Here is a 17184-nt window from a genome sequence, read left to right on the forward strand (position 1 = left end):
TATTTCTAAAACATATAGCTGCAGCAGTGCAAACCCTCACAGTGCTGGCTTTTCAAATGTTTGTGATTTCATATACAGCAGCTGCTTATCTGACAGGGAAATTAAGATTGGTAACAACATTTTCCATTTTACCCTGAAACCATCCTGATTCTGTGGTAATTTCTGTCATGTTTCTATTTTGGGTCAGGTAAAAATGTGGTAACTGGGAGAGAATTGTGAGTGTCACATTGTGCCCTAGGAGCAATTAAATCAAGTCTATCCCTAAAAAGACTGAAGGTGCAGAAATTGGAAAAAAATTGAAAGGGAAGCCTGCAGGTTTTCACAGGTGTTCAGTGCCCTCACTCAGCCCAGGCATTTGCTGTTCCTGCCACTGCTGAGATGTGGATAAACTGTTTTGTGGAATGGTCGAAACAGTAACAGTAGTATTTTACTATTATCTGTATGGTGAGCAACAGACTTTATTTTTGCTGTTAGAAACTCAGATTAAATTAAAGCAAAAATAAAGAAAAGACAATTTTAATTTTTTTTACTTGGAGGAAGTTGAAGTTGTTTAGCAGAGCTGCTGTGAGTGTGTGCTCAAGGCTCTGGTTGTGTATTATATGCTGATGTAACTGACCACAGATGACAGGCACATATCAGGCCCTTGCTTCAAAGCTCTCTCTGGGACCTTTGATCATTATGTGCCGCTATATCACAAGTTGCAATGCAAGAATATTAACATATCTTCTTCGTTTTCCATGCAAAAGGGTGTGTTGGTGTCATCTTCCCTGCCAGGTCTCTAACCTGACTCATGTCCACATACATAAATCGCTGGCTGGAATGAAGTGGAATTTGGGTTAGCTGGCTGAGCAGAGCAGCTGGAGGAGGTTAAAAGCTTGAGCACTGCTGACACTTGAGCTGGGGGTGCAGGAGGAATGTAGCACTCAGGTTACAGCAGCTCATCAGTTGCTAACCCTCTGGCTTTGCTGGCCCAGCCATTCTGCAACAGCAGAATATTATTTAGTGGTCTGATTGCTCTCAGCGTGCCCTCACTGGGCAAGTCATCAGACTGCAGAGGTAGGATGTCTTGTGTTGGCTTAAATCAGTCACTGAGAATAGGGTGGCTGTGCAGGAATTCAGTGCAAGCTCCAAAATCCATCCAGAACTGCACTGAGCTCTGGGCAGCTGAGATCGCACACAGCTAAGCAACCATGCAAAGAAACTTCATTTGAAGGATAAATGTACCTTACACTGGCCTAAGAGGATTAACCTGAGATTCCTTTTGGAGTGAGAACATATCCCAAGAGTGGCTCAGCCAATGGCAGGACTAGCCAAAATTCAGGTATCAACTCATGTGGCAGGTTGGAGAATGCGATGCCAGAGGTGACGATTTAACAAAACATAAGTTCTCAGGACTCCACTGCCAAGCAAAGAAGCCCCATCCATTTAAAATACTTTCGAAAGCAAAATAGGCTAAATGGGAAAGAGCAAAGTAAGTCTACTAATTCTCTGTAACAGTCTGCAGAAAAGCAAAATGCAAAATCCCATCCCTGGAAGTGTGCAAGGCCAGGCTGGATGGAGCCCTGAGCAACCTGGCCTAGTGGAATGTGTCCCTGCCCATGGCAGGGCGGTTGGAACTAGATTAAGGTCCCTTCCAACCCACAGCATTCTGTGATTCTGTGAAATGCTGCCAAACACAGCATACACAGAGAGATCTTAGGAAACCACAGGTTCAGTAAAATTAATTAAAAAATCTACTGCTGATGCTTTGGGACAGCACTGAGGAAGTTCTCCTCGTGTGCTGGTTGCTTCTGGCCGATGCAGAAAAGCGCTGTAGTTCAGGAGGTGGATGTGGTTAAACTAATATGCTGTGGAGGTGAGAAGGGAGTTTCAACCTATTTTGCTTGTACAAAAAGCTTCAGGCCGAAAAGTTAGGAGATTACTGGTCTGCCAGTTTCCTTGAATGTAGAAAGTGCAGACTGTCCCAGTGGCTGTAGTTGTAAGCACCTGGTGCCTTGTCTACTTATGCTCCCTAGAAGTAAGGTGCTAAGGAATTTATATGGGATAGAGGCACTGATTTTCCATTACTGCACGTGTGAAATTTCTGAAGTGGTGTTGGTAAGTCAGTAGGTGAATTAATGCATTACCTTCCCAGTGGATCAGTGCCAGTGCACTAGGGGACAGATAGTGTTGCCTAACAGCTTTAGCAAGGAATGTGTCCAGTTTTGCCTTTGACTGTAGATGGTCAGGATGAGTCCTTTCTATGTGCCTTAGAATCAGGCTCTATGTGGTAATTTCAGTATTTTTCCAAGACTATGTGCCGTGAGGTATCTTTCAGATCCTCCTTGCTCAACAACTTGTTAAAACCTAAATGTATTTCTATTAGTTATGCGATTTGTATTCTGAATGTCACTTGAGGTAGCTTAAAGGCCTTTTATAACCTTAACAATTCTATGATTCTGTATGGATTGAATTTTCTGGTGTTCCTGCTTTATGGCAGTGGTGTAGTAGGAGGGTCACAGAATACTTAAAGTCAACTTTTTGATGGGATGTAGTTTTAATGAAAGGTGTCTTCTAACCATCCCATCCTTTACAAAGAACAGTTACATTCCTTTCATCAAGGAATATGTTTGTGGCCTGATTGAGAACTAGTATTAAAAGAAAAATATTGTGCTAGTTTACTTCTTCCTTAAGCCACATGGAAAAAAAGCACTGGAATAATGGCCCATCTTCGCAAACGAAGATTTGGGGAAAGGTCTTTTTACCTTTCCAGCCTGCGCAATGGATTTTTTAGGTGAGACACAGCCTGCGCTGAACTGAGCCCACCCTTTAATCCTAAGGTTCATCTGCCGGGGCCAAGCAAGCTTGGACAATGGCAGTGAGGTCCTCAGGACGTAGGTTTGTTTAGAGTGTCCTTCTCATAGATGGATGGCCACACAGGGCTAACGACCTCCATCAGGCCAGGAGACCGGGGACTCGAACCCGTGGTCGCAGCAGTGAAAGTCCTGCACGCTAACCACTAGGCCACCAGGGGTCTCAATATTTCTTTGCATATAACAATATCTTTTTATTACTTTAAAATTTCAAATTTTCTGTGCCCTGGAAATATTGTGTATGGCTGAGAACAGCTGGGTGAATACCATTAGAGATGTTTAACTTAAAAAAGGGAGTAATTTTGATGCAAGGCATTTCATTGTGATTCTGAAGCAAAGCAGCTGTTTGACTCAGATTCTGATGAAGAAAAGTACCTGCTAGAAAGATGCAACAACATCCTGCTCCTTTGCACATGGCCAAGGCCACTCTAAGATCAAATGACTGCACTGAAGAATCAGAGATGCTCACCACAGAATCACTCCAAAAGGAAGAGCAAAGAGAGGGAAATGATGCTTTTAACAACGCATTTTTGTCCTCTCTAGGTTACTGGACTGGGCAGTTTTTTTGTCTTCCTATTGTTCTGATGGATTTCAATGAGCAAGGGAGAAAAAAGGCTCCAAGTACGCTGTTGGGTCTAACTTTGTGTTATTTACTTGCTTGTTCAACCAGGGACAGGGAGCCCTGTCTGAGAGACTACGGAGCTTTAGCATGCAGGATCTGTCGACGATCCGTGGAGACAGCAGCAGCACTGTTCCTCCCTCGGTCACCGTACGAACAAGTAGCAAACAGAGCCTCCCAAAACCATCCAGAAGTGCATCAGAAGGCACTGGCAGCTCAGGTAAGTGCCAGTGTTATTTTCAGCGTTGTGTTGTCTGGAATATCACACCGTTCAATGAGGTCATGCCGTTGGCAGGAACAGACAGAAACAGACACTGCAGGCAGCACATACCAGAATTCACAGGACACAGACATGCTGTCGAGTCTCTTGGAACATAAGAGGGAAAACAGGATCATTGCTTGATGGTTACTATTCCTGGCTGGTACCAAGGATGGGACTTGGGCATGCAAGGGAGCCAGACTCAGTCCTTGCAAACTGAGCCGGAAAGCTGGGCTCTGGTCTGGGGGCTGCAAGGTGTGCTGGGCTTTCCATGAGAGGGGCTAATGGAAGTGCAAAAAGAAGGGATAACAATGTACAGTAGTGGACAAGGGTCATTATTATCATCAAAGACCCCATATGGTGATACAGTCTCTGTGCCCTATGTCATCTAAACATAAATGTGAGTTCTAATGGATATCTGGTTTGAATTAGGTCCACTTATACTCCTCCTAAACTGTACAGTAGCTGTTCCAACACTGAACAGTTGTGGTTCCAGAAATTTATCAGTGATGAAACCTACTGAGAAATAAAACCCATACAAAGGACTCCTAGGAGCAGAGACCAAGATCTGACAGCTCTTTATGATACGAAGGCTGATTGCATAAGCACTGGTATGGAAAAAATGTGTCTCTGAGGGGCAATGGTTTGTTTTCAAATTCTGAAAGAACAAAGGGAAGAAACATCATGGTGTGAATAAGATCCATTCCTGAGGATTTAGTTATAAAAGCATATTTCAAGCTTGATTAAAGAAATCTTTGTGAGTCCAAATCCAAAACATTTAATTGGAGATAGCTTTGCAGATTAGATCTCAAAAATTGAGACATGGAGGGTTATCCCAAGCAGGTGGTTCCAGATGGCTTCTGAGATTCCCACACACCACCAAAGATCACACAACTTGACTGCTGTGATGAGAAGCCATGGAAAGTTGCACTTGGTAGCTTGTTAAACATATGTTGGCAATTCAGCAGTTTCAGCTTGTGTTGTTGAGGTCTGTGCAAACATTCAAGTCCATGTAGTTGCTGCCCTTTCTAGTTTGCTTTAGTTTTGGAATGTATTAGAAATGTCTTGTCTTATCCTTAAAGAGTATCCATGAAGCCCTCTGCAAATTCTGAGAATTATAGCTCACAGACTTGTCTATTTTTTTTAACATTATCTGTTGAATAGATTTTCTTTACAGGTAAACTGAAATAGCTAATGCTGTTGTCCAGTGGTTTTATTCTCATCTTTATGTAAGGTCTTGTGTGCACTTCTGTTGAAGTAATGAATCAAAAAAAAAAGTGTTCACACACAGAATATAAAACTCTTAAAAAAGTCACATATTTAGAACAAAATAACTGGTGTCATAAAGAAAGCATAATTTAGTTATCTTAATTCCATGTTGTGTAGAACAGCCTTTGTAGTTTTGCTCTTAAGACAGCTCACCTGGCCACAAACCCTTGTCTCAACCTACAAAAGTACTTTATTTTGGTCTGGTTTCATATCAACACTGTACAAGGATCTCTCAGAATGAATCTCTGAAAAATCGTTCATGAACTTTTCAAACTGAGCGTAGTGTTGATCATGAATTTGGGATCCAAGTAATTAGAGATTTTGATTTTAATTTTTCTTCTAATGAAAACTGCACAAATATGCAAAATCTTCCAAGACCTTTATCTGTCCCATCTCACTTAGTGATTTCATTGAGGTCCCTAATTCTCTACCTGCAAAGATAGGGACAGACACCTCTGGAGGGTGATTCCACTTGCAGGTGGTAGTATCATGCTGTGTTGAAGACTCACTTTTAATCCTATTAAGTCAAAGATATGGTCCTGATCTCTCCAGTCCTTCTGCTATTTCATGGATACAATTTTGTGTGCAGTCAGAATGTCCAGAGGGGTGAATTGATGAGAGTCATAACTATTGCAGAGGGATCTGGATAGACTGGAGAGATGGGCAAACTCCAATGAAATGAAGTTCAACAAGGCCAAGTGCCGGGTCCTGCACTTTGGCCACAACAACCCCCTGCAGCGCTACAGGCTGGGGACAGAGTGGCTGGAGAGCAGCCAGGCAGAAAGGGACTTGGGGGTGCTGATCGACAGGAGGCTGAACATGAGCCAGCAGTGTGCTCAGGTAGCCAAGAAGGCCAATGGCATCCTGGCCTGCATCAGGAACAGTGTGGCCAGCAGGAGCAGGGAAGTGATCCTTCCCCTATACTCTGCATTGGTGAGGCCACACCTTGAGTATTGTGTTCAGCTCTGGGCCCCTCAGTTCAGGAAGGACATTGAGGTGCTGGAGCAGGTCCAGAAAAGAGCAACGAGGCTGGTGAAGGGACTTGAGCACAAGTCCTATGAGGAGAGGCTGAGGGAGCTGGGGTTGTTTAGTCTGGAGAAGAGAAGGCTTAGAGGCGACCTCATCACTCTCTTCAACTACCTGAAGGGAGGTTATAGCCAGGCGGGGGTTGGTCTCTTCTCCCGGGCAACCAACAATAGGACAAGGGGACATGGGCTCAAGCTCTGCCAGGGGAGGTTTAGGTTAGATGTTAGGAAAAAATTCTTTACAGAGAGGGTTATCAGACATTGGAACGGCCTACCCAGAGAGGTGGTGGATTCACCATCCCTGGAGGTTTTTAAAAAGAGATTGGACGTGGCCCTTAGTGCCATGATATAGTAATTGGAGTTGGATCAGGGGTTGGACTTGATGATCTTGGAGGTCTCTTCCAACCCTACCTATTCTATGATTCTATGATTCTATGATTGTGTGTGTGTGTGTAAGAATGTGACCTGTCAGCCAAACTGTGTCACATCTTGAGGGCTGTGTTCATGTGAGATGACACTGCTCTAGGCACACCAAGCCCAGACACAGTTCCATCACTGCACCTTTCATATTTGTTTAGTTGGAGAGTTGCACATAAGCAAGGGGCAGGCAGAATTTGCCTCTGCCTATTAAGTGTGCTATATATATGTGTAACATATACATATATGAGCGTGTGCATGAGCTGTCGCTACAGAACAGCTGCCACACAGCTCTTTCTCCTGTCTCAAAGCCTTCAGATGCCACAAATGTTCCTGTCAGCAGTCCCCACTCCCTCACAGAAACATTAGACTCCTCTTTTTTTCCTGCTTTAGAGACAGTGGGAGATAGTCAGTCTGACATCCGATGGAGTCAGCAAAAATACCCCAGACTGTGTGTTTGACATGAGGGTGACTCAGCCAAAGACGTCACCTTTCTTGTAAAAGGTCTTTCTAACCAGCTGTTGGAAAGCCTAACAGCAGTAGCTGTGATACAAAAATCAACTTTAGAAACATTAATAGAGAGCCTGTCTGGGGCTGCAGACATTGCAGCCTTGATCAGAGTAGAAATCCTGCTTTATGGAGACTTTTGGAGAAGGCTTGAAGGAGCGGGTCCTGTGTCTGCAGAAGCAGTGTGGTGGTTAGGAGGCAAGACTGAGTTAGGACACATGGATGCACAACCTGCTGTATTGGAAAACACTGGTATGACACTGGTATCTTTGCTCTTTGGTGTGTAAAAGAGAAGGAAGTGTACTTTCCATGCCCGGGTCTTGAAAGCCATATGTGATGGTAGATATTTGTGTATTTTAAGGTCAATACCTTACAAGATTTATGTGGCTTTCCTGTACTTGGAAGGGTCCCTGCCCATGGCAGGGTGTTGGAATGAGATGATATTTAAGGTGCCTTCCAACCCAAACCAGTCTGTGATTCTATGATAAAGGCAGGGTCACCTAAAGCAGGTCACACAGGAGCACGTCCAGGTGAGTTTTGAATGTCTCCGGAGAGGGAGACTCCACAACTGCCCTTGGCAGCCTGTTCCAGTGCTCTACCACCCTAAACATAAAGAAGTTCTTTTTCACGTTAAACAAAGATGAGCTACATGCCCCTGGGAACAGGCAAAACTGCGGCTCCCTTTTCTCTTCTCTCGTTTCTTTTTGCTCTTACCCTGGGAGAAGAGACTGATCCCCCACCCGGCTACAACCTTTCAGGTAGTTGTAGAGAGCAAAAACATTCCCCCTGAGCCTCCTTTTTCTCCAGGCTAAACACCCCCAGCTCCCTCAGCTGCTCCATCTCCTCTTCCCCCAGCCTGTAGTGCTGCAGGGCGTTGTTGTGACCCAAGTGCAGGACACAGCACTTGACCTTTTTGAACCTCATTCTGTTGATCTCAGCCCATTGATCCAGCCTGTCCAGATAACTCTGCAGAGCCTTCCTGCTGCCCAGCAGACCAACACTGCCACCCAGCTTGGTGTCATCTGCAAACTGACTTGGTCTCCTTGTCCAGGTCATCAGTAAAGATTCTAAACAGGACTGGCCCCAGTACCAAGCCCTGGGGAACACCATTTGTGACCGACTGCCAGCAGGAGAGTTCCGTCCATGCACTGTAGTTACCCAGGAGCAGGGTATCAGTAGTGCATTCCAGAAATAGGGCATTTTATCTGCAGTTTCTGCCAATTACTGTTGTTAAGGAGAAGTTTTCACTCACCACACACTGTTATCAGTTCACAGTTTAAATAACCAACTTGTCCTAAGAATAACAGAACCTGTGCTGCACCTCTGTTCCCCTGATGCTCAATTACCTCTTACATCAGCAACCTGGCACCCAAAGCCGACTTAGAGTAGATCTTTTTTTGAGGGTTTTTTGCTGGTTAGAGGTGTTTCCCTCTCTTTTTTCCTTCTGTCCTACTCCCACGGCAAATCCACAAATTATGTTAGCAGCATTAAAAAAAAATCCGACAAAAAAGGAAACGTTCTTGCCTTTTGCGAGTGTTTTATTCCCAGTGTTGCCAAGAGAAACCTTAAAATAGGAGATTAATGATTCCCAAAACAAAAACTAAAGTTTTATATGATTCAGAGAAGGCTTATGTTAATTGTCCTTGGCTGCTGCCAGCTAGAATTGTGCCTGCTCGTTGATCTCTTTGTGACCACACTAATTAAGAGAATTAGCTGAGGGCTTGAGTTAAAGGTTATGGTTATAATGAAGAACACAGAACTCTGTTCTTACCCAGTGTGTTTTCTTTGACTGACAAGACAGCATAGCTCAATTTCTGAGGGGTAACAGCCCCTGCTATTATGGAATTTTGAGATGAAGCACTCAGGAAGGAAAAGCAGACAGAAACCACCAACCCTTTTTGATCAGAGCTCTGAAACTCCTCAAGGCTGTGGAGATGCTCATGGTTAGAATTAAGGTATAGCTGGAACAATAATGTCTCAACATAAAAATGTATGTTAACTAAATCAGCCAATAAAAGCTAAAACCCTGTCATCATATGGGACCTGTCGTGGAGGATGCTGAGAGCTGACTCCACTTGGGTCACCACCTGGAAATGGTGGCTTTGCACTGTGGCGGTCCCTTTCTTCAGGCACTCTTTTGGGCTGAAGAAGGTTTCTTTGGATCTTATATTATTATTGTTATTACTGTAATTATCATTATATTATCAGAGGGGCTTCAGGTTGCACCTGATGCCCAGTATCCCTGGAAGTGTCCAAAGCCAGCTTGGATGAGGCTTTGAGCAACCTGGTGTAGTAGAAGGTGTCTCTGCCCATGGCAGGGAAGTGGAGCTAGATGATCTTTAAGGTCCCTTTCAACCCACACTGTGCTGTGATTCTATGATTCTGTGATCTCTCTTGGTGATAGGGATGTTTTCCAACATCTACAAGTGCAGCTCTCAAAGTCACTGCCTGAATTTACAACTGATCAGTAACTGTGGCAGGAACAGGAACCCAAAAATGTTGTTTTGACTGAATGTGTTGAGGAGTGTTGCTGCACATGGCATTTTCCTGAGGAAGGGGCATTGCTAGACCACAGCCAACCTTACAGGTAGAAAAGCCAAGCACTGCTGTAGCAGTTGTAACCCTTTTTGCTTTGGGACTGGCATCCCTGTGCCTGGGAGTCTGCGTGAGCATCACTCATTCCTACAGGAGTCACAGTATTTGGTGGGAGGGTACAAACACAAATTGCATAAGGAGCTGCTTGTATAACTCCCTTTTGTTTCTCCCATATGTCTGTCAGGGATGTAAAAGGCTTAATTTTCTCAACAGTCACATCAGAGACAGTCACATCAGAGAGAGAACAGCAGCCTTGTGATAAGGTGAAGGAACAGCCCAGCTCTGGCCACTCAAGCTGTCCAGTAGTAGAGAGCTGTGAACTGAGGAAGAAATCCTGAATTTGATCCAGATTAAAAGTACTTCTTGTACTATTTTTGAGGGATTATTTTTAACTCAGGGCAGTTTGCTAATCTGCCTTATTGGGAGCCTCCAAGATGTCTGTTTTGGGAGACATGAGATCAAGGGGCCAGGAGCTGGAAGCTCCTCAAGCCAGCTTTGCTGCTGAACAAATGGTGTGTGGAAGCACACCCTCCCTTACAGTAGTGAGGTAAAAACAAGAGAGGGCTCCTTAGGATGAGGTTACAGGAGTTTAGATGGGTCCCATTTCCTGAGACATGGAAATGTAGCCAGATCTGGTGTGGAATTTGGTGTTGCTGGTTCCAATCCTGTTGCGTGACTGTGTTTAAGAGCAGATGTGATACCTGAAAGAAAGTGATTTGGAAAGATGGGGGACAGAGAGAGGTCTGTTGTCTTCCCTGCACAGAGAAGGCTGCTGAAACTCCGGTCTGTTGGTGTGTAACCCCCCAGTCGTCCTGTGAGCACCAGGAGCAGTTCAGGTTCTGGTTTCACATCTCTTGGGCACGTTTCCAAGCCCACTGAAACACGTGAAAAGGCTCTGCTGACACTGGTGGGCTTTGGCCAAAAGCTGGCAGCAGGACCATGCTGCACTCTGTATTAAATAACTACTCAGCTTGTTTCATTTCCATTGTTGTTATTTTTATAATGTGAATGGTGCTGGTTTAGATGGATTTGTGACTCTATGAATCTCTTGAAACAAAGTACCATGTGAAGAGCTTGACACTCAGTAACAACCTCATGCAGACACAGCAGGAGGTTTATTTTTGCAGCTGAAGAGTGTCTTATGAGGCCAAGAAATAAAATATGCAAGAGCTGCCTTTGAGACAAGGGGAATTGCTCCTTTTCCTCTACCTTTTCCTGCTTTTTTTTACCTTTACTTTTTGCTGTCTTTGGTGCCTTGCAGTGATGCCTGTACATTGAGCAGTCCTGCTGTGAGGATAGCCCTTCCACAGGAGTGGATCTGCTCAGCACATAGTGGGCTCCAGCTGCTCCAGGTGTATTCACACAGAAAGACCCTTCTCCTCCTCATCACACCTGGATGACATGAAGGGGCAGAGGCTGCTTTTGCTGTGATTTGGAAGTGGCTGCTGACCCCACCAAAAGCACATTCCATTAGTCGTCACCACTGCTCCTGGGAAGTGTGTGCACACCTTCCTTTGGCACACACCAAGGAAACACAATGATCCCCTCCCTCCACGCAGCAGGCCCACAACCTCTTCTTCTGATCTTTGCTCTTAGTTCAGCATTTCTTGACTTAGTGTCCTGGCATCCTGATGATAGAATGTGATATTTTAGCTTCAGTGCCTCTTCCAACCTGTGCTTTTTCCACAGGCAGAACTGCCCCTTTCCTTTGGGGACTGTAAATGTCACATGGCTACTCATTGTTACGTAAAACTGGAAACTCCAGAACAATATTTCCATGTATTTTTCAAGGCAGTTCTGTTGTTCTGGCAAATGTCCAGTAACAATCAGAGACAAAACATGTCCTTATTAACAGCAAGGGGCTTTTGCACTTCTTAATCTTACAGTATTGCCTTAATTTGTGTTGCATCACGGGACCGTCAGTGTCCAGAGCTGATGCTGCCTGGGCCAGAGGATCACAAGCAAGGGAACCACCCTCTGTATTACCCAGACTGTGTCCTTTCTGCTTAAGCTCTCCCCAGGCTGAGATCATTCTCATCTGGAATGATTTCAAAGCAGAAATGGGCAGTGTGCTTTCTGACACTCTCCATTCCTCTGAGCAGGAGACAGTCAAGGCTGTTTCTTGGTTTTGCACTGAAGGACCAAAGGCTTTTCAGGACAGAACAAAGGTGGGGGAACATCAGCAGTCAGGACGAGTCTGGTTAGTTCAGTCACCACAAACCAGAAAGGTGTGTGAGAACAACTCCTATGTATATGTTGTCTGAGCTCTCACAGAATAAACTGTCATACAAGTGTGATCAGCTCCCTTCTGTCTAAAATCAGAGGCTGAACCCACAGCAGATCTCATGAGGTTGGTTGAGGAAGCCCATAGTTTCACAGTAGCATCCAGCCAGTGTGAGGCAGCAGTCTCATTGAAAGGGTGTGACCCATCTGTTTGCTTTTGGCCCATACTGGCCTTTCCTGTGGACATGTTCAAATTTTATTTTTACATGCTGGCCTCAGTCAGGAAGCTGGTTCAAGTTAAATACTGTTCCTTGCTTCCAGGTTGCTCTTGACCTGGGTCAGATCCTCAAGCCATGAGAGAGCAGCAGCTCAGACATCAATAAAGGGACAAGGAAGGTGGAGGCCAGAGTGTGAGGTGCAGTGGGATGTCTCTTCTCAACAGCAGCTCTGGTTTGTTCTGGTTTAAAATGATTGTGAAACTACAGAAAAACTTCCAGTGTCTACAGTGCAGTATAATCATAACAAAAAAATCACACAGGGCTCAACCCTTTTTCTTCTTCAAAAGCTTTTTTTATATGGAGTCACTGATGCCAGTGTGAGCATTAAATTGAAAGGCTCCAACTGGAAATTATTTCTAGGCTGTTTCCTGGAACATAAGGTGTCCACAAGATGAAGTTGTAAAGTTCACACTTTCATGAACAGCTATGGAAAGTTCACACTTTCATGAACTGCATTTGCACTGAAGGGTGCAGTGCAATTCCCTTGGTTGTTTTCACTCTTATGGCAATTCCACCAAGATCTTAATTGCTACAGGACCCTCCTGATTTAGGAAGATCAGGGATCTGTGGATGGTTTTCCTTAGAAACTCTGTGAACGGCTGCAGCAGCCAGACTTGTACAAGAAGTCTAAATCTACTGAAAAAAAATCCAGGCACATAGCAAAACAACCCCACCCCATGTTTATTATCATACAGCCTTTTGCACTGTGTTACCCATTGCTTACCCACACTCCCAGGTCCCTCCAGTCAGGAGTTATTTCTGCTTAGTGGTCTGAGAGCACAACCAGAGAACTGTACTTCTTCCCATCCTTAACATCCATGAGGGACACAGCCTGGGATGAGTCTGTGCTCCATGTTATCAGTGGAGACAGTGCACATGAGGGCCTTGAAGTGCCCCTTCCAAAAATGATGCCAGAAAAAACTCCTGATGTTTTCTGGGAGTCAGTGGCTTAGCCCGATGAGTTCCTAACGCTCAGCTCCTCTTTCAGTGTGCACGTGTTGCTCGGTATGCCGACTCCTCAGAGGTGAGTGCTGGATTTCCTGTGCCCTGGTATCCATGCATCCCTTTTGGGCATGGCTGCGTTACCCAGCCTGGCTTGCTCCCGCCGCTCTTGCTCACTGGATTTCCTAACACCAGGGAAACAAACACCGGGGAAGGCCAGAGTTTGGCAGCTGTGTGTGTGCTGATGGCAAGTTCTGCAGTGCTTCTCACCGTACTGACCTCTGTTACCCAAGGCTGGGGAATGTTTCTCTGGAGAAAAACTTCATTCCTTTCTCCTCTAGAGGATGTGCCATGTCCTTGCTGTGCAGTGTAACTCCTCTGCCATGTGTCTCCCAGTGCTAGTGTAAATCCACTGGGAATGGAGCAAGAGCAAACCCTCCTCAGTCCCAGCCCTGTTTTGCTCTGTTCCCTAGGAATTGGCACGTATTTCTCTTGGAGGGGACATTTGTATTTGGGATAAGCAGAGTATGTAGCAAAGCCCAGTAGCAGACTCGGGTACGACAAGATAGGGTTGAACAGACTCTCCCTGTTCCAGTCTGCACTAGAACCGTTTTTGAAAAATGTCCCCACTGTCCCCAGCGTTTATTGTGTTTACAAACATAGGAATGCAGTGAATGGTTTAGCTGCTGGTGGTCCTTTCAGTGCTGTGCCAGTTAGTTTGGTTGCTAAGAGCCGAGACGTGTCACTTCTGCATTTTGTCCGTGTGGCAGATGAAAAGAGTGGGAGACCTCCAGTTTGGGCATACCAGAGGATGGTGCTGCCAAGCAGCTTGTCTGAGAGAAAAAAGAAATCCAGACTGGCAGTATCTCATGTTGGTGGAGGCAAAAGACCTTTGTAACTCCTTTTCTTCTCATCTCACGTGCTTTTTGTTAATTTTGCACACCAATCAACCGGGGGACGGCAGCAGAGGGACTGGAGGATCACAGTGCTGCCACCGTGCTGCAGCCATCTGTGCCATCCCACTGCCTTGCAGCTGGTGCCACAGCCCTGTGCAGCACCAGTGCTTGGGGGCTGGTGGTCCCAGTCTCCTCGCACCCTGTGTAGGTGGCAAACCACCCTCATGTTTGATTTGTCACCCCCCCCCCGTTGTCCCTTTCTGTGCGAGTGTGCCACTGTGCAGGACAATGAGACCCGTTTAGGGTGGTGTCTGTTTAAGGAATTATGAAGCACTCGTATTCACAGGGCGTTTTATTAGCACTCTTCTAATTTTAGCCTAAACCAATTTTATGGATTTGACTTAGAAGTGTATTTATAAAAAAATCACTAAATCCTTATGGGCTTAATAGTCATGAGTTAATCTTAGGAAAGTCATTTAATGATGCTAAAGCAGTGATCAGTCCAATATGTTTACAAATTGGACCCAAAGTCATGCTGATCTGGTTGAAATTGCCCTGTCTTTCAGACTGGCTTGTCTTACTATTCCCACCCCCCTCTCCAACATAATCCAGTCCCTTAGACCATGTCAATAGGGATGTGCTGAGGCTCTATCTCATAGAGGGTTCATTCTGTCTCCACAGGCTGCCCTTTCTCTGTCTCCAAGGCAATAGATGCATTAATGCACTCTCAGACAGTGGCCTGCCGTTAAAGTGCTCCTTTGTAAGTGCAGCTTTGGTAGCTTGGAGAGCTGACTACGTCATGTGAACATTTTTCAATGCCACGAAAAGCTGGGGGAAGAAAGAATCTGAATTTGTTTAGCTAGGGCTAAGTTGCCCTGAGCTATTGGCACTCATCTTTCCTTGGCGCAAACTTTTTTGTAGCCAGTCTCAGAGTCTCAGTTCTCAACAGTTCTCATTTCCAAGGAGTTTATAATCTAAATGGGCAGACAGTCAAGCCTTACCTCAAGGAGGAGTATTAAAGGCTGGTTTAGAGCCCTTTTGGCAGGAGCAGTTGCCTTAATGCTCTGGCAGGTGGAACTCAATTGTTTCTGGCTCACAGAAACCCCCACAGCTCTTAGGAGAGCACAGGCTGGTGGAGCAAAAGTCTGAGCATTCCACTCCCTAGATGACATCCTGAGAGGAGGTTTTGTGAGGATGTGACCTGCAGGTGCCATGGAGTGTGCACTTCTGTGGAGCCTGAAGGCCAGGCTGAGCACAGCCTGAGCACCCCTGAGCTGGAGCAGGTCTGTCCCTGTCAGCAGTGGTGGTTTCTCTGTGCTGGAGCTGTTTCCCTCCCAGGAGAGCCCTTTTCAGCCCAGTTGGATCGCTCCCACCGGCCTCACAGTCCGCACATGACAGAGCATTGATGCAATTCAGGACATTCCTCCTTCTTTACTCTGGGCAGCTTCACCAAATACAAGTGTGTTCCACCAGATGTACTCAAGCACATCTTCCTGACAGCTCCTGTGACAGCTCCTCTTGCTCCAGTTCAGTGGCAGGACTTTGCTGATGAAACTCCTTCCAGGTCTTTACACAAGTTTCTTATTTATCTCCTCTGTGTTCTGTGGAAAGTCAAGCTGCAGCGTTCAGGAGCAACGGTACAATTATGTAAGAGCTCTTTTTCCCCTTCAGAGAGGGCAGAGTGAAAATCTCCAGGGATGATACCTGTTTATCTTTTAGCAGTGCCTGGCAAATGCTTAACGCTGGTCAATATTAAACAATCTTGCTTGGGACTGGCATTTAAGAAGTAAAAAATATTATGTGTGGTGGTATTCTCTCAACTAACATCTCTTAGGTGCTGTTGCAAAGACCTGGGGCATGATGAGAGGGAGGAACAATTTTAATCATTGCAGACAATAAATATATCTAGCAGGAATTGAAGAATCAACTGTATATCAGGAGAACTCTTGGCGTGGCAAGTGTTTGAGGAGGCATTTAATACTCAAATGCTGGTCAAGAGCCTTAGGCAGGGTAAGAGATGAGCAAGGACATTAGTGATGAACAGGACTGGTTTTGGGTGTGCACTGCAGGGTTGTGCTCCACGAGGTGACAGATCACACACAACCAGGAGCACAGCTCAGTGAGCACCTTGATGGACATTGGTGTTTTAAACAAATCACCTTATGGGTCTATTAGCTGTATCCAACCCCTTTGTGGTAGGCTGCAAACTGCACATGAGTTATTACAGTGGAAAGTGCTCTAAAAACACTAATTGGCTTTGTGTCAAGGGGGCTGATCATACATCTCTAAACTAATTCAATTAAATGCTGTGGGTGGTTTAATTTTTATTCTTAGCCAGTTTTGCTTCCAGCTCTCATTAGGGGGATTTTTTTTTTAACCTTTCTCTTATTGAACTTAAAGAACAAACAACAACTTTCTGTTGCTGTAGGCATTTTCTCCTTGAAACTTCCCTTTACTAAATACTGAATGAAATTTTTACAGGGCTGATTTGCATCACTTTGCACTGGTACTTCTGAATGGCAATATGGGAGTTTCTCTTTAAAAAGAGTTTAATACTTATTTTAGTTATTTCACGGAAGAAAAAAATTTCATAGAAAATCAGTAGGTTCTTTAAGTATGTTTGCATTTTACCAACAGAAAGTTAAAATAATAATTGTTGTTTAGTAAGCTCCAGCTGAGCCACAGATATGATAAAAGCAAAGATGAATGTTTCTATGTTCTGAAACAATGTTCCTTCCCCCTCTGCACCCAAATGTTTTTCCTCTAACAGTTTATTCTTTCCTTTTCTCTATGTAAATATTATGGGACTCTGATGTAAGTGTTACAGATTGCATGAATTTTCTTCTGAGGTGTTTGGAATAGACTAGCATTTAACAACTTACTCGTTTGTGGGATGTGTTTTCATTAACGGATGACTTTGTTGATGTGATTAGACTTGTTTGCTTTGGTTGCATTTGACTCCAGCTTTGGAAAGGATGTCTGCCTCTGTTTTGTGGCTCCTGGGCAGTGTGTGCTGGTGGAGTTGGCTGCTCCTAACTTCTTGGTTTGGGAATGAAAACTGCTGGGGAAGTACAGGACTTGGGTCAATGTCTTTTGGAAATGATGGTGAATTTATCTTTGTTGCAGGGGAAAGAAGCTGATGGCCATCGTATAATAAATATCTGTTTTCCCGGGCTTTTTACTTGGTGTGCAAACCTCTTTATGTGAATTATCCCCTGGAAAGGCTTAACTTTGGAATGACCTTACCTTCCATTACAATAATACAATACCTTGCTCCTGTCTTGTGTAGTCTGTGACTGTGG

The 17184-nt window shown here is 44.8% G+C and overlaps 1 protein-coding gene across 11 annotated transcripts in view; it reads left to right on the forward strand.

The window, feature by feature from the left end:
- Nucleotides 1-17184, forward strand: part of REEP1 (receptor accessory protein 1) — a 69445-nt gene that overhangs the window by 43158 nt on the left and 9103 nt on the right. For 4 of the 11 annotated variants that reach the window (XM_027691237.1, XM_027691236.1, XM_027691239.1 and 1 more), the window contains 2 exons: nucleotides 3523-3691; nucleotides 13033-13068. In XM_027691237.1, coding sequence (XP_027547038.1) covers nucleotides 3523-3691; nucleotides 13033-13068 — 205 coding nt within the window. The other 7 variants (XM_027691248.1, XM_027691245.1, XM_027691246.1 and 4 more) reach the window with 6 other exon arrangements.

The sequence above is a fragment of the Neopelma chrysocephalum genome, unplaced genomic scaffold (genome assembly GCF_003984885.1).
Source record: "Neopelma chrysocephalum unplaced genomic scaffold, ASM398488v2 Primary Assembly neopelma1_83, whole genome shotgun sequence".
NCBI classification, from domain to species: Eukaryota; Metazoa; Chordata; class Aves; order Passeriformes; family Pipridae; genus Neopelma; species Neopelma chrysocephalum.